We start from the raw sequence: 22763 nt of genomic DNA on the forward strand, positions 1-22763 counted from the left end.
CTACTAAAAATTATGATGATGAATGGATGAATGATAAGTCAGTATTGATGGTAATTGTAGGAAATTGAAGCGATGAGTTTCTCAGAACGTGCTTCATATATAAATACAAATTATCCCTAGATTTACCAGTTGCAATAAGAATGCAATCATTCACATTAGTAAATCTAATCCAAAAAAGTAATATATATTAATCAGAAATGTACTCATGCATAATCACTACTTTTATACACGGTATATTATTTGTACTCAAAATACTGTAAACATTTGAACATCCCCTGGTATATCATAGTCCACCTTCCTGACTAGCAAGTATATTGTGCATCAAAATGAATTTTTTGTTTGTTGTTGTTGAATATTTATGATGTATCTTTTCTAATCTATATATTTTCTTGTCTATGCACTAATACACCAATACAAAGTATATATATATATATACTTTTTGTATAGTAATGCTTAGGTAAAGGATATTTCATAAAGTGTTATTTCCCTCCAGATGTCTTGGTTTTATTGTGGGGAAATATTCCTTAGAAGGTAACTTCCGGTAGGGCGGAACGTTTCTACATTGTCACACAGAGTTCCGTTTCTAGCATTTTCTACACACGGACGACAAGTGCAGGAGCACCGCGGAGGGCCAGCAGCTGCCAGAGGCTTCTAGAAAAAACGTGCACCGGGACAGTCACCGGCAACAAATCTGCCATCTGCACGCAGCTCTACACGTTAAATATTTCGGAAAAAAATGGCTAAATGGGGAGAAGGGGACCCTCGTTGGATCGTAGAAGAGAGAGCCGACGCGACTAATGTCAACAACTGGCACTGGTGAGAAATCACGAAAGGACACTACGCTAACTAGCCTGCTAATGCTAATGCAACACATTGACATACTATTTATGGCTATATCTGTTATTTTTAGATGTTGCTCCTATGTGCTGATGAACAACTGCCGTCTAGATTTTCGTAGAGAGCTCTGAGGTTTTATTAAAGTAAATTATCAAATGTTATAGGTTTTCTTGATCGAGCTCTCGTTTTTAAGTTAGCTTCCCTTGCAGCTAGCTACTGTAGCTTTAATGTATGTATGGAGGTTTTAGCCGTTAACAACAGAATGGTTGCGCCACACGTGTTCCGGTGTAATAACGAGCCGTGTAGTGTAATCGTGTGTTGTTACACCTCTATAGGACATGTAAGGTACATTATATCTTAAAAGTTGCAGCAAATCGATATCTTATTATTTTTTCTATGAATCGACATTTTTGTGATCTGACAGCCATTTCTTGTTGTGAGCACAAAGTAGCAGCAGTGTAAAAGTGGCATTAAGTATTCATTCATCACATTTCCTACAGACTGAATACTTACCAATCTGTTTTATGGAGTTGTCTCCATGGTTTCCTAACCCAATTAATATCCATGGTAACATCAATCAGTTAAGGAATGTTGAAATCTTTACCGTAAATATCAGAAAAAAGTGTTCATTCTAGATTTGAGTGTTTATTGATTAGACTAACTAAACACTTTTCATTAGATAATCTACCGTTTCTCACAGACAATTAGCTGAAACGCCTTTATTTTTTAATAGTTACGAATGCCCTGTCCTCTTTCTGTTAGATATTTATATGTCTGTTTTTCTCAATACAAAGGCCTAGATAATCAGTTATATGTGATTCCTAACAGAGTAAATCAGGATGCTTATGTAGTTTAATTTAGTTTTAATGTAATGTAATTTGACTCCAAGTGCTTTGTAAACATGCAATAGTTGTTGATAATTCATCACACCGCTGTATTTAGAGCTAAATGTCAATGAATTGTAAGGTGGCATCTACAATATGTTAGTTGTAAAGATACTAAATCCATCAAGATAAATTGGTCAATGGTGAACAAATTGACCAATTTAATTTAGTGTAAAGCAATACATCTTAAGAAAATAAGCAAAGTATCCAAAAACATTCAACAATATGGAAATGAAGCACAGTAAAGATCAGATTGCAAATGCTATGTGAATGTTATAGAGAAAGAAAATTAAAATCGTGGTTATTTACCTTTTTGGATGTGTTCATTTTTCAGGACTGAACGAGATGCAACAAACTGGTCGTCAGACAAATTAAAATCCCTCCTCCTCGGTTTGATCGTGGAGAACGAGGAGGGGAGCTGTGAGGTGACAGAAGTCGCCAAGGTGGAAGGAGAGGCCTCCATTAACAACCGTAAAGGGAAACTCATTTTCTTTTATGAATGGAACCTGAAAGCTACTTGGACTGGTGAGTAGTGGACTGAAGCTGCTGTTGTTTTGCGGTGAAATATATTAGCATAAAATGGATTGCTGGATGAATACACAGGAAATAACTATGCGTGCATAAAGCAGTGATTGTTTTCGGTGTAGTTTTGACCACTTTCTAATTTTGGCAGGTAAATGCTTCTTAAAATAGAAACCACAGCTAGTAGAGGACAGTAACAGTTAAACAAAAAGAAGTGTTACTCTGTTGTTATTTTTAAAGAAAGCTGAATAAAGAGGCTTCAAGAGAACTGTAGTCTCTTTATTTTCCCAGGAGTGTCAAAAGCAGGAGTCAAGTATACAGGATCCATTGATGTCCCAAACCTTTCGGACGAGAACGACATGGAGGATCTGGATGTAAGTTTCACCAAAGAGTTTGTGTGTAGTGTTTTCAACCGACTGCATGTTGTAGGAACAGCGTTTTGAAATCCCACCTTTTGATCTTTGTGCAGATCTCTGTGTCGTTGAATAAAGATGAACCTGAAACACCCCTCACCAAGCTGATGAGGACAAAAGGAGCTGACAATATCCGCCAGGTCCTGGGAAGCTACGTTGGTTACTTGAAAACAGGTGAGTGAAACCATTTTGTAATTTAAAGGAATACAGTGATGGTAATTCAAACAAAATGGTTCACTCACCACACAAACTGACACACAGGATCACTAATCTACAACATTGGACTTTAAAAAAATGTATCACAGGATGTCCGCGGGGTCTTAAAAAGTATTAAAAGTTGATAAATCAATTTAATGAAAATGAAGGCTATTCAAAAGTATTAAACGGCATTTTCCAAGATGTTACATTTTGTAGCTTGTTTTCAATAAGTATATCAATTGTCCAAAGAGGTTGTGTTCTACAGTCTGCCTGAATGTAATCATTGCGTAGGTGTGTAGTGTGATTCTGTGTAGTTTATTTATGGCATCCCGTTGGATTTGACGTCATCTGAACAGGACACCGCACGCTCACTGACTGATCCGTTTACGCCGGTTGTTAAACAACATCGTTATGGGGAAATGCAAGTTTGCGTCCAAATGGTTGGAAGATAAGGAGGAAGGACAATCAATACTGTATATAGTCAATGTGAGGTAAAGTGTGTCGCCAATAGGCGCTTTCACACCGCAGTACTTTTCCCAAAAAGGTTCATGAGAACTTAGTTCATCAGAACTCTTTAGTTCTGATGAACTAAGTACCGTAATTTTCGGACTATAAGCCGCGCCTTTTTCCCCATTTTTCGAACCTGCGGCTTATATAACGGTGCGGCTAATCTATGGATTTGTACAGCTAGCGGCCACTAGGGGACCTCCTAAATCTATGGATTTTACAGGTTACAGTCCACCACCTTTAACTCTATGGGCTCTATGGCCGGTCCGGGCGCCCCCCACCTTTAAGCGGCGGGCTCCAGCAGGAAAAGCTGGAGGCCGGAAAAGAGTGAGACAGGTAGCGCACAAATGTAAAAGTGGAACCGAGAGTGGTACGAGAGACAGAACGAGAGCAAGACAGACAGACATTACGAGAGCGAGACAGTTTGTCCCCGTACCACTGGTTGAAAACCACTGCTGTAGATCACTGCCGGTACGTGCGCTGGGAGCGCACCGTTTAAGTTTGAAAGTTGAAAAGTTTGTGTGTCTGAAACGCTATGTGATACAGTACAGTTTACACAGCACAGTACATGTTCTGTAGCTACTATTGCACTAAATGGTAACACTTGAATACGTTATGCAAATATGCAACTTGTTTGTTGAAATGTTAATAAATGGGAGCTTCCTCAAACAGCCATCTCTTTCCCGACAATCCCCTCTGTGCACGAACCCTTACATATGGTAATTAAACATTAAAACACCAGCGGCTTATAGTCCAGTGCGGCTTATATATGTACACATCATTCACTTTAGCTGCTGCGGCTTATATTCAGGTGCGCCTTATAGTCCGAAAATTACGGTACAGATCGCGTTCACACCGGAATAAGTCCCTGGGGGTGGATTAGGCAAATGAAGCCGCTGACGTCACTTCTTCTTCTTCTTCTGCTTTGGGTTTACTGGCAGGCCGCAAACAACTTCACGGCGTATACTGCCGCCCAAAATCCCCGGCTGGAAGTCCCCGGAGTTGGGGACTGGCTGCAGCTTCTACTGAAGCCTTCCGAGTAGGGCTGCAACAAACGACTAATTTGATAATCGATTAATCTATCGATTAATGAAACGATTAATCGATTATTCGGATCGTTAAGGTTTTAACTGTACTACTACTTATATCAATACTGCTTATCGATCCGGTCCTTTTAACGATAGTATTAACGGTTCTTTTGACAAGAAATAAGGTAAACTAACTAAACAAATTGTGAACAAAACTAACATTGCTTTTTATTTTAATTAAATGCATAATATTTCACATCAAAAGAAACAACAATGTTTTAACAAATCATATTAAATAATGTGATGTAAACCGAATTGCTGAAACTTTAACAAAATAACTCAGTTACCTCTAATCATTAACCTATGTTTTTATAACTGAGTTAACTCTGTGTGTTGCTGCTAGCATACATAACACCTGACGTGGAAACGTTACTCGTGGACAGGGCTACAGAGCTACTAGAAAGACAGTCGAACCCGGTGCATTCCTCCGTCTGAATGTGGTGCACTTTTGCTAAGTGTTTAGACAAATTGCTCGTTTTACCGCCTTTATATGATAAACTGTTATTGCACTTTTGGTAACGAGCATTGTCCACATCGAGACGGCTAAAGTTTAACCACACCTCGGAGCGCGTTCTGTCCGCCATCTCCTGCTTGTGTGTGTAAACTGCCCCGCCCCCTCGCAAGCAGGCGGGGGAGAGATCTCTCGTCTGAATTGGGAAGATCGAAAATACATTATAGACGCATTTTGTAGTCATATTGCATATTAGAAACTGAGTTGGCGACACTAAGACTGCGATATAATGTTTATGTAGCAATAATACATATGACATTATGTTTTAAATGTCTCCTGTACCGATAAAAAAGAGCGATAACGTTGGAGCTTAACGGGGTGTAGAACACATGTGATGACGTCACCAACGAATCGACGACTGAATTAGTTGCCAACTAATTTGGTAATCGATTTTAATCGATTAAGTCGATTAGTTGTTACACCCCTACTTCCGAGTAAATCGCCAGAACGCCGACACCTCCTCATCTCCACCGCTCCCTTGTTTTATTTTGTGTTGCCATAAGTTAGTCTCTATGCGTTTCTGCGCTGGGCTAATGGTAATAATGCTAATGCGAGGATAATAAAATGGTGGCTTCACAACACTTTTTTTTTGTTTTACGGGGCGTGGTTTAATCCGCCCAGCCAATCAGAAATATAGCTCTTTTCTCACAAGAGAGCCTCATGAGAGTCCCTGCTCTCTAGCAGGGACGGAAAAGGGGGTAAAAAGGTTCTCATGAACTAATTTGAGTTCCGGCTCTTTTTGGTGTGAACGCGACATTTCGGAACTATATCGGAACTAAAGTGTGAAAAGTACTCCGGTGTGAACGCGGCTAATGTAACCGGTTAGAACTCAAAGTGGCGATGAGGTCTTAACATTTATGGAAAGGGTCTTAAAAAAGGTCTTAAAAGGTTTTACATTTGACCTCAGGATTCCTGCATATACCCCTTGAAAACCGTTACTGAACTGATTTTGGATATTTGTACTTTGATAACCATTAATCTGCCCTTCAATGTTGACCATTTTCTGGATCTTCTCGGGGATTCTTCAAGTCCCGCCAAATTATGTGTGACGTCATTGCGGGCACAGCGCTCCAGCTGCACCGTTCAGGATCCCAGCATCTGCATGTAAACGCACGATGGCGCACACAGCAGCAAGCTCAGACAGCGATGACAGTTTAATTTTGAACGTGTCTGAGAGCTCATATGAGGCTGAAGGATCAGTTTATGTTGTATCTGTTAGAAGTTTAGGAATTAGGTGCGTCAATATGGGCGATCATACGGTCATGTAGCCAGTGGTGGACAGGGACTAAAAATCAGCCCGGGACTCTCGACCGGCCCACTTCGGTACCGCTAGTAAATTGTCGAGTGGGGGATGTGCTAGTGACTTATCCGACCGGCCCACTTTGGTACCGGCCCATCGGAATGCATTTTATCCATTAATTTCCCCAACATTGTGGTAAAAAAAACACACGTTTAATCCATGTTGGTGTACTGCAACTACAAAAAGCATCGGTTTGTTTTCTCATCAGGAAATGCAGACCGACTCAAACAAACGATTTTTAAATCATCATCCTCACGATCATTTCATGTATCATATTTTCGCCGAATTGACATGAAAGCACTAATAAATGTAGTTTCATCCACTTGAGTTTACAACTACAAAAATAATCGATTTTGTTTTTATATCACATCCGACGGGAGGAAATTCAGCAGCTCTCACTACCGATTTTTAATCGTAATTTAATCATCATCTTCACCACGATCATTTATGTTTATGTTCGCCGAATTGACATGAAAGCACTGACAAATATAAATATACTGTAGTCAACTTCATTAAAACGTTATTAACGTGCCTAAACTCAGTAATTCACCATTTCTACGCATGACAACACACTTTGTCCGTGTTTGGCTCTCTCGCCGCACAGTGAAGCGTTCCCGCATTGACGTCACTTCCGGCTTCCCCGAAAACTTCAAAATGAGTCGAAGGAATTTCCCCCCGATGTTCGAAATTATTGATATTTATCGGAACGGTATCGCACATTCTTTTTTAAACTGACAGTTCGAGATGACTAGTAGCCCAATATTTCATTGCACAACAGTTGTTGGGAGGCTGTCACAGGCTCTTTAATGTCTGAATTTTCTTGGAACATTTCTCTGCATTTTCTGCCTTAATGACCGTTACACGCCTTCATAGTTTTTTGTCTCATTAATATTCACATCTTTGGGGTATTCACAATGTTTACCTTTAATCTTATATATTTTAACAGAGTTTTTCATAGGTCATATTTCACATTTGGGTTAACAAAGATACGTGTAAAAACAGAATAAAAAATGGTTATGTAGAAAATGTTAATATGAGACAAGTTTTAGATATAAGTATTTTTGTACTGATTATTTAAACTGAAATACTTTTTCTTTGATGCTTTAAAAAAAGGTTTAAGCTGATTTAGTTTCATTTTTTTATTTCAGAGTTCACACAGGGAATGATCCTGCCTACAGCCAACGGTATGGCCAAGACCACAACATCGCAGTCCAAAGCCAAGCTGAATAAAACTCAGGTGCGTAAATTACCAAAGATCCTCAACCAGATCTTACATTATCCCACACAGCTCCTCCTGTCCCTAAATGATTTACTGTTGGTGATACACCATCGCAGCACTGATCCTCCCTCACCACACTTTCTTTATTCTTGTTGTGGAACAGATTTCCTCCTCAGGCAGCACAGTTGCTCCGATCAACACCGGCGTCAAGATCCCCACCTGCAAGTTCAGCATGAGGGAAAAGTTCCTCACCTCCCCGGCTGATCTCTACAGGGTCTTCCTCAACCAGGATGTAAGCTTCCTCTCCATATCTGACTCTTGAGTGCACATTCATCTCACAGATGGTTTGAAGAATAAGCCAGCAAATGCACATTTAAATTGAAGTGTTTATCTTATGCATCTGCAGATGGTTCAGGCGTTCACACACGCTCCAGCGTCAGTGGACGGAGAGAAAGGCGGAAAGTTTCGTCTGCTAGATGGAAATGTTTTCGGTGAATTCACAGATCTGGTAAGACAACCTTTAAACTAAGCTAAGCATTAAATAACAATCAATACATACTACGTTTGTGTGAACAGCTAGTGAAATGAACAACGTCTCAGTTTTTTTTTATTGCTGTGGGTATAAAGGAATTCTGTAAAAAATGTCTTGCAATTGCATTTCTAGTAACAATTTAGGTGTGATGATAAGAGTGGGTTTTTGCTTGAGTTTCACTTTTAGTAAATATGCAATTTGTTATTGTTGCTATTTTACCCTTTAACATTAACAATGAATCCTCTCCACCAGGTTCCTGATGAGAAAATAGTTATGAAGTGGAGGTATAACAACTGGCCTGCTGGTACGTTCATTTATACATTTTCATTTATATTCTAAGAGCCAATTCGACACAAATGTTTTTGTCTTGCATTAGAAATGATTGTGTATAAAAGTGTAAACTTTATCTACTCAAACACACCATATGTTTTATATATCATTATATTTGGGGAAACAATGTAGCTAGTATGAATTAGTCGATTACCTTTCTTGAAAAATAGTTTTTAGCTTTCTTTTACTAATGTAAAAATATTTAGCTTCTTTCAGTAAACAAAACATCATCATGTTATTATGAGATGCATCATGATCATTTAAGTAAACTCATAATCAACAGTTCCTAAGGAACAAAGTACTTAAACTCTGCAGGTAAGAAATTGACTGCAGAATCTTTGAATCGGGAATATTATTTGGGGGGGAAATAGAAATGTGTTGCATTTTGAGGCTTATTTTTCTGGTTTATCCGACAGAGCATTACTCTACAATCTCCATGACGTTCAAGGACCGCAGCAGCGAGACGGAGCTGAAGGTGGACTGTCGAGGCGTCCCCGACAACGAGGAGGACCGCACGAAAGAGGGCTGGAAGAGATACTACTTTGAAGCTATTAAACAGACTTTTGGCTTCGGATCTCGACTCTACTGAAGACGTTTCAACTGTAGTCTACGGTTTCTTTTCCTCCTCAATTTTGAAATTTTGAAAAACTTCTTGTCCTGTGATCTCTCTGGCACAAGAGGTCCCATTGTAAACTCTGAAGAACGAGTTAAAGAGAAGAGATAATGAGGTGAGGCCGTTCTGTCACTCGTCTGTGTAAATGTTTTAATTTCTTTCAACGTATTTTTAAGTCTAGATATCTCCCGGTCAGTGTTTGGGTCAGTTCAAAGGAGAGGGATTCATGGACTGTGTTTTGGAGACTCTGGATTGAATAAAGTAAAATATGAATCTATTGAACCACTAATGCAAATTGGCCTCCAAGTCTATAAATATGTAATTACTGCAAGACAGAAAATAAATATTAGGATTTTCTTTTACTTGAAACAAATAAAATGCTTTTTTTAATACATATTTTACTCTTCAAGTGTAACTGTAGTGAAGATGCATGTTTTATTTAAGACAGACGGAGGAATGACTACTGGATTTGAATTTACTGAAATGTGTCACTGAGCTAAGCAGAACTTTACCTTTCTGGTATTTCATTGAAAAGTCATCACAGGATCAACTGGGAGCTTCAGCAGAGACGTCAGCGCAAATCATTTAAAGTATTGGAAAATGAAATCAGGTTCCTCTCTTCATGCAGCTAGCTAGCATAGCAACTCAAGAGAGAAGTATTGCTGTATTTGGCTTAAAAAATGTCAATTTCCAGTAAAGTTTTCAGAACGAAGTGCGTCTATTTATTCATCATTTCACCTCACAATGTATAACGATTAGTTTCTTGGAATAAACCAATCTCTGTATGCTCTTGTTTTGTTTTTATTTAACTTTCACATTAAATCACAGAAGTTATTCATTTACAATTTGACTTCACATGCAAAGATACGGCGCCCCAAGGAAACGTGAGCAAGAAACCATTTGTGTGAGCCTTATGGGCTCGCTCTCTTTAAAACGTTAATTTACAAGTGCTTTAAAAGTTAAACGCTCACAGTAGGAACCATGAAGATCACTGTTTAGCAAAATAAGCACTTCAGTTTTAAAGGCTGCTGCATAAAATGGTAAGGGAAACTGGGATTTAAAGCACAGTCATATAGCGTAACACCATGTGAATTCAACTTATAAACAAAGCAAATGGCATGAAAAACATAGGATTTAAAAGTCTGATGTTATTTAAATGCATTCATTCATTATACCTTAATGTTAACTTACACAGAGCATTCAACTTCTTCCTGTCCTCCTAGCATATCTGCTACAAACAAAAAGGGAACAGGCTTCATTACAAAACACCATAAATAGATATATATTTTCAAAAACAAAAAGAACCCCAAACTGTACATTAGCAGCCAAAGGTCTAAAGTATTAACCAACTTAAATGTTTTCCCCCCTAAACTGAAAAGAAAATTAGATTTTGTTCCATAGTTATTACCCACACGTTAACCTGGACAAGCAGCGTTTAAATAAAAATAAAAATGTAAATAAAAGAAACATGATGAAAGGATGCTGGAAGTTGACGGCACCTTCCTCTGGTTGTTCGCTCAAAGGCAGATGTAAAGCTCTGACTCCTGCAGGAAGAAAGAGACACATCTTTTGAACGCAAATCGGACCAAATCAAATGGGTTAACACTGGATCTGTTTTTTTATTAGCTTATTATAGCAAGAATAAACTCTTTTAGTCCAAAGAACAACATGACCTTTTCTTCTGATTGCAAAGGACATTTTTACCAAAGTTTAGGAAATAATTAAAAAATAGAAAAGCTTTTTTTCTGGAGTGTAATGAACATTCCCTCCTCATGGGGTCGCTATTGGGACATAGCTTCATAGTCTTTTTGGCACACAACAGTACACCAAGACCTGCCTTTGTATATATGTCATGCTTTAATTTGGGGTATTCAAAAACAAGCAACGGGAGATCACCATCAGTCATTTGTTTGTACAGTAAGAAGCATATACGTACACTGGAGCTGGAGTCGTTGTCCAGTGAGCCCATGTTTCGCCGTGGCGCCATTTCTACCACTTCAGGCGGTTTTTGAACCTGAATTTCATGCATTTTTGACCTGGGAAGAATATCATGAAACATATAAATTAGAGCTGAAGCATTTTGTCAACTAACCAGATGGCCAATAAACTGAAAAATGTATTCTTTCAATAATTATTCAAGCAAAAAAAAAGGAAAATAAATAATAAAGTTTTAGTTTAGTTCCAATATAGTTTCAATATTCAGTATTTATAAACACAAGAAAAAAATTTTCACTCAATAGTACATATTTAATACAAATTATTATTATTAAATGTTATTATTTAATAACTACTTTATTTCTACGCACAATATTTCATTGTTACTCAACCTTCTTTTAATGCTTCTAAAAGTCCTAATAATAATAATAATAATAATAATAATAAGGTTAATGAAAATCTGTTGACTAAATGCAGAAACACTAGCTATGCCAAAAGGACATCAGGTCACACGTTTCTCCACCCAAACAGTCTGTGATGTTTGAAGTTAAGAATTATAAGGTCTGATAATAATAACTCCAGTGTCCACCTGTACAGCGGCCACAGGGTCAGACCTCTGGCGTCTTTCTGTGCGGCAGACGAGGGTCGCTCCGCCAGATCTATGAGGAAGTGGAAGAGCTTCTCCGACTCTATGCATTGCTTCCTACACAGAAACATGATCAATTCATTAACCTCATATACACCATTCTCAATTTATATCTTGGGACAATTTAAGAAGATTAAATACAGATGTTTTTCTTTGTTTTATGTCCAAAAGTGTGTAGTTTAATATTGACCTGATATTTGTGGAGTTGTGGTTTACTCACATGTGAGCAACAGACACGACGCAGCTGTTCTTGGACTGAGTGATCAGACAGATTTTGGTCAGCAGAGACTTCAGGAACATTTCCAGCGCTCGAGCTGATCTCTGACATTCAGGACTTTAAAAACATCAATATATTTCTACATACAATTCAAATACATTCTCAAAATATTGAAGTGACTTATTTTGTACATATTAATTGTTGTGTTTTTATGATTTAGGTCTTAATGTATGCACATGTCAAAATGTGTCTTTGACTGTGTATATATATTATTTGCACATAGGTTTTTATATTTTAATATACTTTTTTTTTTATATTCGGGATTGTGGGATACGGTATTTCAATCTCTCTGTCTGTACACACAAACTGGAAGATTGACAATAAAGTTGGCTTTGTAGACACTAGTATTTATAGCTTAAAACAGATTGAATCATCGGCAAGAATATTTTTAGTATTCTTAATTTACACATTTTGATTTAGTCTTCATTAAACAATATAACAAATATAACTAGAAAGTAAAGCTGCCAAACAAAGTAGTAATCTTAAGTAAAGCATTACATTGAAATATTCAAGAACAAGTACTTTAACGTTGTACTTAATTACTTCACACCACTGCTAGTCAAAAGGTTTTGCATGCTCTGTGTCCTTAAACCCTAAAGAAGAAGTTAAAGGAAAACAGATTGGTGGAAATAAAGTGATGCATAATAATACATACTCACAGCTAATCCACCACATCTGAAAGTGTAAAAAGATACAGATTAACACAGGAACTGCCATCGCAATCCTCCCCACCTCTGCGTCCTTCTGCATGATCTTCTTGATGCGACTCTGTGAGCAGAAACAAAGACCTTTAGGACACTTTCAGAGAAATTATATAAACCCCTGTTTCCTGTAGCTGAGGTTGTACATCACAGCATGTAAAGCAGAACTTAATTTAGCATTCAGCATGTTTTATTTGCTAGCATGTGACACTTTTGATGTTACGGAAATCTGCACCTGTGTTAACATAACATAAAATACATATCAACTAATATTCAATATACCCAAGGTAAAAAAACAACAGAAAACAAGAAGAGAGACAAATATGGAGCAATTTCTGTTTCTGATAAAAGTTATTTACAATCAAAAGTGTTATAGTAAAGCAACAAAATTGCTAATATTACTTATTTTACTTTTACTTTCATCAGCGTCTCAATTCATTTGCTATTTTATACAGGTTAAACGTGCCATTTTGTGTTGTCTAAACAATACCAGAACTGAAAATAACTTGTACATCAATTACTCCATCATATTATTGTTCTGGCTTACATTGTTTACTAAGCTTCCGTCTTGTGTATAATCCAAATTTCACTCGGGTAATATTGAACATGACAATTGACAGTCTTAGTGTTTACGACGTTTAACCCAGATTTCCGGCATCACCTGAACGTTGCGCCCAGCACTTCATGCTACATGAACGCGGCTAATCATTTTTATATTGAACTTTTAACATCTTTAAACTCTAAAATAAAGTTTGTACTCACAGGAGGGAATCGTACATTATATCTTCTCTTCTGTCCGGGCATTTTACTCGCTTTAAACCGCGCAGTTCGGTCAAATTTTTCATGTTTTCACCGCAAACCGCCGCTGAGTCCATTTGTTTACCTTCAGCAGGAATTTACCTGAAAAACAAGCGAACACCTGAGGTCAACCCCGCGTGACCCCGATAATGACGTCACGACCTCCGCGTTTTTTTCTCTTATGATGCGTTCACACCGGTTATGTTATTCATTAATACGTACTTATAAACAATGATTTAAAGGTAGCATAACTACATAGTGTTTAAAGCCCATCAGATAAGTGCATTTAACGTTTTCTTCTGATATTTACGTTTAATTTAACCCTCTTTGCTTTTAGAGTAGCTAGTTTAACAGTTATACTATTTACCAGAGCTAGACGAAGTACTCAGATAATTCACTTGGGTAAAATAACATTAAAACAGTGTAAAAATACTCTGTTAATGAAAAATAGTAACTTTCTATCACAGGTTGCAGGAGCAAGACTGGAAAGAAATTAAATATTGCCTATCCTGTCCAAAGATCCAACTAATACGCTTTTTATGTGGGTTTTAGTAGCATATTATGGTCTGAATCCGGAAATGGACTTTGCTGTTGAACGTGTGGGGAAAAGATAGCAAGTGGAGCTTCAAGTGGTGTCTTGTTCATCATTTACACTTGACTTTGTGATTTCTCTTTATATGGACTTAATCTGAATAAGGGATGTATTTTAAATCGCTCCAAAGGAACTTAAAACAAATGCCTTTTATTCATTTGAGTACACTGTTTTATTTCCAACGTGTCTTATTTGTTTGTTTGATCTCTCTAAATCCTGTAAGTATCTTACTCCTGGTTCAACTTTGTCTGCAATTATAAACCGATTATCCGCAGTATAGGACTCGGCCTAATGACTTCAAAGGTCAAAGATAACGTTAATCAGTCTTCATTTACCGAGGGTTTTTGTATCGATAAAGCTTCATACCCGGAGGACGACTTTATTTTATTTAAAATCTTTAAATCTGCTTTTCAATTTGGACAAGAGAAGATGTTGACAACACGTGTGCTGTTTGCAGTCTGTTTAGTAGCAGCATGTCGTGTAGATGGTGACTGTCAAACTATATGAGCGTGAAAGGAAACACACAAAGTTTCTACTAAAAACAACTCATCTTTTACAGAGTGGATTTTAACCAGTTTATCTGCAGTTTATTCAACATGTATTTATACTTTTTTCTTGTTTCTTGCAGGCTACACTTTAAAGGAAGAAGATGAACCTTTCCATCAGGTATTGTCTCCATCTTGTTATTTAACTCTGTATATTTACCTGTCTAAGTATACAAATCAATACTGAAACTGAAATATGCGATGACAAAATTGTATTATTCTACTTAAAATCTCCAATTTACTAAATTAAATGAGTTACAATCATTGAATTCATTATTTAACACATGATGTATGAGTTATCTTTATTAGTAGAGAACAAGTTTCTCAAAGGTGACAAATATCTCCATGTTACATCTTTTTTTTAAATGAAAACAAAACCTACAGAACATATTTTTTCTCTACAGGATGTTTTTGGAACAGATTTCCTCCGCCAGCCTCTTCATCCTCCCTTCATCTGTCTTGATATGACTCCGTCTCCCAGCGTCCCCACCTCAGGTGAGGGTCCCCTGAGTTACTAAGTACTTTAACTCTAGTAATGTACTCTGGTTTGTCACTTCAATTGCATTTAACAACTATATCATATATTAACATAAGACTTTATGGATACTTCTTTCACCAACATGTCAATGCTTGGAAGGTCTTAAATACCTTTAATGTGAGTACAAAGAAGAAGTGGTTAAAACTTTGATTTACAAATGTCTTTTTTAATCCTTTTAAGATTCTTGAAACGTTTGTGTGAGATCAAATGTGTGCAGATGCAAAATGAAGGCATTTGAGAAATATGGGATATTTTACTGAGATATTCTGCTTGAACATTGAGTGTGCCTTTTAATATCGCTGTAATATACCCTGTTCAAGGTTATCAGAGCTCTCAAACATGTGTATATGTTTTGAGTTTTGAGTTTTATTGTTTTATTTTCTTTCTAGTTGAATATGTCAAAGCTGCAGATATCAAAGTCATCGCCGCACTGGGAGACTCTTTAACTGTGAGTGAAGTACTGCTTTCAAAAAGTTACTGATGTCAAAGTATAAGAATCGCAATTAAAGTAGAAAAAGTCAAAGTAAACGTTATGCAGCCCATTTCAGAAACATATAATAATATGATGTAATTGTTGTCATATGTGTTGCCACTAATAAAAGAGGAGCTTATTGTTTTTGAGATACTGTTGTGAAGTCTTATCTTTATCATAATAACATATCATAACTTCTTTGTTGGTTATATTTGTATTTATTTATCTTATTTGTTTTCTGTTGTTAAATTGAATATTCTTTTTAGGTGTACTTTCAGGTTCATTTGGGACAAAACATCACATTTTAAAAGTTCTTTGATAGTTTTGGTTGTAACGATCCAAATTTGTGAAAGTGAATAAAGATAAAAAACTAACTGTAGAAGAGTAAAAAGCACAAACTTAAAGTGCTCAAGTAAAGGATATCAAAATTGTACTTAGTGTAAATGTAACTACTGTAGTGTTACACTCACAGTTACAAACCTCTGTTATTGTTATTGAATAATATCAGTAGTAATGAAGACTTCTCTGCTTTTAAAATATTGCCTGTATGTTTTTTTCCTGCAGACAGCTATTGGTGCCAATGGCTCTACGATTTTATCCATACCTTTTGAATTTCGCCACGTATCTTGGAGGTAAATCAGCGCCACGGCTCCAAATGAATACTCCGTAGGATATTATTTATAAAACATTAAAAGACTCAAACTATCCTCTGAATATCAGCTGTCTGTAAATCAGAGGATTTATAACAGTAGCCAGTTTTAAAAGGTGCTAATCGATTGATTGATTGATTGATTGATTGATTGATTGATTATTTATTTACCATTATCTTATCTCTCCAGTCACATTGTCAGTGCTGTTATGATTATGTATGTTTTATTGGTCTGATTCTATTCATTGCAATCTGTGTCTCTTTCTGTTTTAGCATCGGAGGATATGGGACGTATCAAAATGTCATCACACTGGCCAGTAAGTAATTTAATGTCCAAAAAATAACCAAGAAGTGAAAAATGATCAAGACCTAACACTGTAAGAAAATATAATTCAGTGTTAATTAAATGTATAAATATATATTTAAAGTCCAGCCCAGTGTTAACACATCTCAATCAAAACAAAAGATTGAATGAAAATGAACTTCAAAACAAAACAAAAATCACCTGCAACAATTATTTTAACGCTGAACTTTAGATAATTTGTGACTGAAATAACAGTGAAACTTAAACTTATGGAAGACATGGCTTTGATCTATGTTTTTATGTCTCGGTAAAATATTTGAAGTATTATTTGATCAAATCCACGGATTTTTTATTTTTTTATTGTCTTATTGTCTAGATATTTTCAAACTGTTCAGCCCCGAGCTGCTGGGTCCGTCCCCGGTTCGGATGCTCCACGGTCAGCCGGCGACCGTCAACGAGACCGGGTTCAACTTCGCCGTCACCGGACACAACACACTGTGAGACAAACACACTCTTTATTTATTATTTATTTATTAATTTGTATTCATTTATTTACTTATTTGTATTTATTTATTTCAAAAAACATCTCCTTAATGTAAGGAAAATAAGGAAATGTGTTTTGAAATAAATAAATGAATACAAATGGAGAAATAAATAAAAATAAGTAAAAGATAAATAAATACAATTAAGTAAATAAATAATAAATATAAATAAGTAAAAAATAGAGAGATGTTTTTTTTTTATTATAATTACCGGTAGGCATTTTTCCATCCAAATTATTATTATGGAGGCGTTTTGTTTTCATTGCTCTGGCTTCTTCCCAATTTTTTTGTTAAACTTTATTTTACATTTACATGTGTGCTTCTGTAATATAACTGTAGGCTATGTGGAGCTTCAAACTGTCAAAGGAGTATTTGAACATTTTGGGGGTGATTTATAAAACAATTTTAAAAGACCAGTTAAAGACAAAATCGCTGTAGCTTAAGAAAACACAAACCAGACTTGTATAAAATATGATGGAGTAAATTGTGAACTAAAGTACATCATTAAAACCAATAAAATATAATTCTTTATCATGCAAATGTAGGAATCTTTAGTAAGGAGACACTGAGTGTCCTCTTAATGCCTTCAAAAGTAGGGTAGGTAACGTAGGTATGAATGGAGAAACCAGCTCGAGTGCGCTGGAATTTGAAAGTACACAACCGGAACAAATCTGCCACTTCCTTCAGACTTCCTTACAGAGCCCCTCCTCCAACACACACAAACGCGCACATGACCAATGAGGGCACGAGATAAGTTTGTGCACAGAGGAAGGCTGACAGGCAGGTAGGCCATCCAGTTATCTGCCCCGGGCCGAGGCAGATGATTGGTCGTGCTTTTTACAGCGCCACGGCTTCCACAGATGAAATATTTGTATATGTTTATTGTCAAAGCATTTAATGTAGTCATTGCTATCGGGATGTTAAGAGCATTCCATGGAATATAATGGAAAGTGTTTCTGAAGTGAATTACCTACCCTATCTTTAAGTTCAAAGATCATAATATTTAGTTGTAAATGATTTGATAATGTGTTATTGATGTTATGACTCATGTTTGTTCTTCTACAGAAACGTCTCTGATCAGATAAGACACATGATCGACACGTTCAAGTCCTATCCCGTAAATCTCATCTCCCTCTGCTCATTAGATGATTCATAATCTTAATTTAAACTTTATTTATGTGACCTTCAACATCAACTCTCCTTCTTCAGGGTCTGAACTTTGAAGAGGACTGGAAGGTGGTGACGATGATGATCGGCATGAACGACATCTGTGATTACTGTAAAGACAAAGTAGGGGTGTTTTATTTGAGTAAAAAGTCTGTATTGTACAACGGCATTTGAGGTCCAAATTTTGTTTTGCTTATTCAAAATCAAGCTCGAAGAAGTGAATTGGAGATAAAAAATAAAACCCTCACCCTCATTTTTTACGAAAATCCCACAAATTAAACAAATTATTTTAAATGTAAAAAACAAAGGAAAGAAAATATGTTTTTAAATCAGGAATCCACATCATTTTACAAATAAATTAGTTTTTTGTTATAAATGTGTGTCTTTATAATTTAAGGATATTTTCTTGTACATTTCTGAGTTTTCCTTCTGCAAATGTACAGTTTAAATCTAAGAGAATATCAGATTTGAAAGATATCAGACTATATATCTGAGCCTCCTCTCCCCTCTCCACAGACTCTGTTCTCCCCCGACAGATTCACTCACCACATGACAGAAGCTCTGGACATGATGATGAAGGAGGTGAGATTTTATGAAGTACCTCAAAACAGTTCTAAAATATATTACCTGACTAAAAATGCATAATTACTTCACCCATCACCACTCAATGTTCACATCATCATACTTAAATTATGCATGTGGTATCCTCATTTTCATATTTTCCCTTTGTTTGTTATAAAGATATGACTTTGTGTTTGGATTGAGGTTCCCATCCTTTGTGCAGACCTGGTGCAGTACGTGGCTTAAGATAGAAACAAATAAAATAGGGTTCAACTCAAACAACTAAGAGATTATTCCTTTTTTTTTTACAGTGAAGTAGAAATACTATAGTAAAGAAATATGTGCTGCCATTTTTAACTGAAATCTAAGGTTTCATTTTGTGTAACTGAGGTATATTGACCACACTTTAAAAGTAAAACGTGTGGTTATGAGGTTGAATGAAGTTGGCTTAAGAGGTACAACCAATATTTGTGTGATAATGTATGTTTTATTAACAGTCAAACCAGGACAAAAGTTGCACAAATGTTAAAGCATTAACCTCAGTGCATATGCATACATGTGAAATGTTCCCCTCCCCTTTTGCTTTTTGGGAACAGTTTGTCCTTTCTACCTCTATCCTACTGAAACCATAAAGAAAGAGAGGACATGCAGATATTTTAAAAGTACACTCTTTAGTCTTTACTTTGATTTTAGTGGTAAATGTTTTTGTTCTGGTTTCAGATCCCCAGGACGATCGTCAACGTGGTGCAGATTTTCCCCATGAAGCCTCTCAGAGACGTCCAGAGGCCGACGCTCGGCTGTCAGCTGCAAAAGTTACCTCTGCTTTTTAATAATCTGTTAATATAAACCCCTGCAGGATCTAGCTATTGCCAACAGAATATCTTAAAATAAAGATATACATTTACTCAAGTACTAAATCCTGTTGTACAGTGAGGTTTTTTTATTTGCCCTGCCTTATGTCTGTGTCCAAATCTCTGAGGATTACAAATCATAATTGATCTGATAATCTTTTAATCTGATAATCTGATGTTCTGCTCTCAGGAGTTTCTGCTCGTGTCTCGTCCAACCTGAAGAAAACTCCCCTGATCTGAAGGAGCTGGTCGAGGTTAACTACGAATTTCAGGTGAGAGAAAATGTTCTGCCTGAAACGCCTCCATTGGACTTCTTTGTTTATTTCCAACACTTACTGACATCACTATGTAACACTCATGCTCCTATTGGCTAGCGCTTCAACACATTGTACATGAGAGGCTAAGGGGCGGGACATCTCTAAGCAGTTGACCAATCACAACAGAGCCCGGCCAGCCAATCAGAGCAGACTGGGCTCTGGTTTCAGACAGAGGGTGAAAATAGGTGCTGCAACAGAGACAGTATGAGAACAATAAAGAGCTTTTTGAACATTCATGGAGACATGTCACAGTAGAGACACAACATTCTGATATGAACCTGAAAAGGAGCTTAACATGTCCTCAAGTTCTTTTTGATATTTTGACAAATAGTGATTCTTCAGAATAATTACTTGTACTGTAATAATAATTCATAAAAATGTGGGCTGTTTTTATAAATATGTGTATTTAATTGAGTAGAGTTATGTACTCCCCAAAAGGATTGAACAGCTTTATGATGCACAGTTACAACAAAGAAACCCGGTGTAGATGTCTTGCTATCAGGCAGTAAAACTCTGAGGTGATTTGGACCTCCGTTCTTTACAGAGGAGATTAGAGAAGCTTCTGCACGGCGAGCGTTTCTTCAAAAAGGACTTTGCTGTTGTTCTGCAGCCTTATTTAGAGAAGGCCGTACCTCCAACACTTCCTGTGAGTCTCACACACAAAGAAACATTTACACCACCATTCACGTGTTGCCTTTTGTTTGCACTAACAATACTTATTTGTGATTGTTTTGTTTGTACTTCAGGACGGGACGATTGACTTGAGTTTCTTCACGGCAGATTGTTTCCACTTCACTGTTAAAGGACATGAAGAGCTGGCTAAGGGACTGTGGAACAACATGGTGAGGTTTTATTAGTTTGATTATGTTTAGATAACTGTTGTGGTGCTTTTTTTTTCAAAGACTGCAGCCAAAAATACCATATGTTATTTGTTTGTATATTTATTAAGTATCAAACAGATATTTTTAGTAACTATTTATATTTAAACATTGTAGCTTTTCTTTATTAAATAATCCTTAAAAATGTATTTTAACATTCTGGTAAAGTGCATTTAAGTGATGACCCTGATTATTGCTACTATCTCTGCTTTATCACTGCTTTTATGGATGTGTTCTTATTTATGTACTGCAGTGAGAGATGCCAACTGAATTTGGTTACTCCGATGTGTGATGACAATAAAGATATTCTATTCTATTTTAGTTGGCTAAAAGTGAAATACAGACTAATATATATCTGTATTAGTAGTTTTCATAAAAAGCAGCTGATTTGGGTTTGGAACAGATACAAAATATTGTGTATTCCTAAAATTATAGAAGCGTGCCATCACTGTATTCATGCTGAGAGAAATTGCTCTTTTTTCTGATTCTCCAAATGTAAACACAATTCTTCCTCAGTTCCAGGCTAACGGAGAGAAAGATAAAATAAAGAGTTTTTCAGAGCCAATAAAACTCATCTGCCCAACAAAGGTACAAAAGAACTGTCATTTTGTATCTTTAAGTATTTGTGTTTGTACATAAGATAATCAGTATCTTTCCTTTTCTCCAGGAGCATCCTTACATCTACACTAGACCTCGAGTCGTGTCGTCTGCACCGAAGCATTCCTCAGTGGTGCTGACGATGTTTCTGATCTCTGGGTTTCATTATCTGTAGTTCAACAGGCACAGAAACCAATCCTAAAACAATCTCAGGGAACTATGTGTAAACGATGTTGTAATAAAAAAAAAAATGTGGGTTAAGCATGGGGTTAAGTAAAAAAATATATTAAAGAAATACAAATTATGTTTTTGGAACAGAATAAAAAATAGGCAAATTAATGAGTTTTGTTCTCACAAAAATAAAATAATTAAATGAATGTAAAGAATAAAACAAAAATATTTTTTTATGAAAACCAATAATAAATGTGTATTTGCTGATTCAAAATAAATAAACTCATAACTTAAATTAATACTCGTTCCCCTTGTTGTTAATAGATACTATAGAATAACAAAATAATATTTTAACCTGCAGGTTTTTCTTGAAAATCCATAACAATTAAATATTTTCTGGTTTTATCATTGAACTGATTCTTTGGGACCATGTGTTATTATGTCGACACAGAAGTAAATGTATCAAATGTAACATTTCCACATTAAAATATGTATATATGTGAGTTGGTCGATTTTATACATGCTGACTTTGTCACACACTTGTACACTTACTGTACCTTTACACAAACTCCTCAGAAACGTCAATGCATACACAGTCAAATACAACATACATACAACATATGTTGTGTAAATCGTCTCCAAAGTAACATACACCAAGCTTTATAGTGTAATTCCTTTCTATATTCTGAAGGTTTTTACACAAATGTGTTCATATGTCATTTATAGCTTGATTTACATATTATTTCACATTTAAAAAAAAGTTAACATGATTTGTATGGCTGTTAACAGTATTTTCTGGTTTAAGAAAATGACAACATTTGTAATAAATATATAAAAAAGAATTATCTTAATGTAATCAACTAGGAAAAGTTTCATAGTGGTGTCTAAGGAGGTAAATAAGCTTCAGTCAGTCAGTTAGTCAACATGTCCATAATTAACCCCACATTGCTTCTGCAGGCATCCCTAGGGTATAAATATCATAGAGATATACTGTACATTAATCCATGTGTGTTGCAGTACCTGCGCGTGCCCTCGGGGGCAGCAGAGTCACTGTTTACAGCAGACAGCAGCTGGATGCACGAGCTCTTCTCTGCTGGGAGCGTGGAGCTGAAAGCAGAGAGAGCGACAGCGAGGAGGTCGCTGTGGGAGTTTGTTTTTTAAAGAAAAGTGACAGAAAACTCGCAGGCAAACTAAACCACATCGTGTCGTCTTCATGGTGGCTGACCAGAGACTCTGAGGTAACTACTTGTTGATGTTAAAACTGTGGA

At 36.4% G+C, this 22763-nt stretch overlaps 4 protein-coding genes across 12 annotated transcripts in view; 3 read left to right on the forward strand and 1 right to left on the reverse strand.

Moving 5' to 3' along the window:
- LOC307045943 (phospholipase B1, membrane-associated-like) overlaps positions 1–21994 on the forward strand; it is an 82680-nt gene extending 60686 nt beyond the window's left edge. For 2 of the 4 annotated variants that reach the window (XM_079692004.1, XM_079692003.1), the window contains 15 exons: positions 14532–14569; positions 14853–14943; positions 15376–15434; positions 16023–16090; positions 16381–16424; positions 16788–16908; positions 18019–18070; positions 18163–18243; positions 18637–18702; positions 19402–19493; positions 19723–19804; positions 20394–20495; positions 20596–20691; positions 21244–21315; positions 21395–21994. In XM_079692004.1, coding sequence (XP_079548130.1) covers positions 14532–14569; positions 14853–14943; positions 15376–15434; positions 16023–16090; positions 16381–16424; positions 16788–16908; positions 18019–18070; positions 18163–18243; positions 18637–18702; positions 19402–19493; positions 19723–19804; positions 20394–20495; positions 20596–20691; positions 21244–21315; positions 21395–21499 — 1169 coding nt within the window. In that variant the 3' untranslated portion in view covers positions 21500–21994. Of the gene's footprint in view, positions 1–13969; positions 14122–14146; positions 14391–14531; positions 14570–14852; positions 14944–15375; positions 15435–16022; positions 16091–16380; positions 16425–16787; positions 16909–18018; positions 18071–18162; positions 18244–18636; positions 18703–19401; positions 19494–19722; positions 19805–20393; positions 20496–20595; positions 20692–21243; positions 21316–21394 lie in introns of those variants that run through there. The other 2 variants (XM_079692005.1, XM_079692002.1) reach the window with 2 other exon arrangements.
- On the forward strand, positions 584–9739 carry ahsa1b (AHA1, activator of heat shock protein ATPase homolog 1b). The gene is made up of 9 exons (XM_079692006.1): positions 584–816; positions 2056–2246; positions 2535–2617; positions 2713–2830; positions 7409–7497; positions 7643–7771; positions 7886–7987; positions 8264–8315; positions 8758–9739. The coding sequence occupies exons 1-9, from the start codon at positions 737–739 to the stop codon at positions 8928–8930; spliced, it is 1017 nt and encodes a 338-aa protein (XP_079548132.1). The 5' UTR covers positions 584–736; the 3' UTR covers positions 8931–9739.
- Positions 8972–22576, reverse strand: LOC307045945 (dr1-associated corepressor). Of its 3 annotated transcripts, none has more exons than XM_079692009.1 (6): positions 22516–22576; positions 12508–12580; positions 11756–11849; positions 11479–11592; positions 10891–10990; positions 8972–10498 (listed from the first exon to the last, which is right to left on the reverse strand). In XM_079692009.1, exons 2-6 carry the CDS (start codon positions 12560–12562, stop codon positions 10472–10474), a joined length of 390 nt encoding a protein of 129 aa, XP_079548135.1. In that variant the 5' UTR covers positions 12563–12580; positions 22516–22576; the 3' UTR covers positions 8972–10471. The 3 variants fall into 3 exon arrangements, with proteins under 3 accessions (XP_079548135.1, XP_079548133.1, XP_079548134.1); XM_079692007.1 differs by lacking the exon at positions 22516–22576 and adding an exon at positions 13276–13792; XM_079692008.1 differs by lacking the exon at positions 22516–22576 and adding an exon at positions 13061–13116.
- Positions 22485–22763, forward strand: part of larp1b (La ribonucleoprotein 1B) — a 34002-nt gene continuing 33723 nt past the window's right edge. For all 4 annotated transcript variants that reach the window (XM_079691998.1, XM_079691999.1, XM_079692001.1 and 1 more), the window contains exon 1: positions 22485–22733. In XM_079691998.1, coding sequence (XP_079548124.1) covers positions 22500–22733 — 234 coding nt within the window. In that variant the 5' untranslated portion in view covers positions 22485–22499. The remainder of the gene's footprint in view (positions 22734–22763) is intronic.

The sequence above is a fragment of the Notothenia rossii genome (assembly GCF_949606895.1).
Source record: "Notothenia rossii genome assembly, chromosome: 7".
Taxonomy (NCBI): Eukaryota; Metazoa; Chordata; class Actinopteri; order Perciformes; family Nototheniidae; genus Notothenia; species Notothenia rossii.

Excerpts from the sequence above, each read along its gene's own strand:
- ahsa1b (XM_079692006.1), top strand. The coding sequence starts at position 737 with ATGGCTAAATGGGGAGAAGGGGACCCTCGTTGGATCGTAGAAGAGAGA. Across the intron at positions 817-2,055 it reads AATGTCAACAACTGGCACTG|GACTGAACGAGATGCAACAA; the intron begins GTGAGAAATCAC and ends TTCATTTTTCAG. Across the intron at positions 7,988-8,263 it reads TCGGTGAATTCACAGATCTG|GTTCCTGATGAGAAAATAGT; the intron begins GTAAGACAACCT and ends CCTCTCCACCAG.
- LOC307045945 (XM_079692007.1), bottom strand. The coding sequence starts at position 13,317 with ATGCCCGGACAGAAGAGAAGATATAATGTACGATTCCCTCCT. Across the intron at positions 12,581-13,275 it reads ATAATGTACGATTCCCTCCT|AGTCGCATCAAGAAGATCAT; the intron begins GTGAGTACAAAC and ends TTCTGCTCACAG. Across the intron at positions 10,991-11,478 it reads ACCCTGTGGCCGCTGTACAG|GTCAAAAATGCATGAAATTC; the intron begins GTGGACACTGGA and ends TATTCTTCCCAG.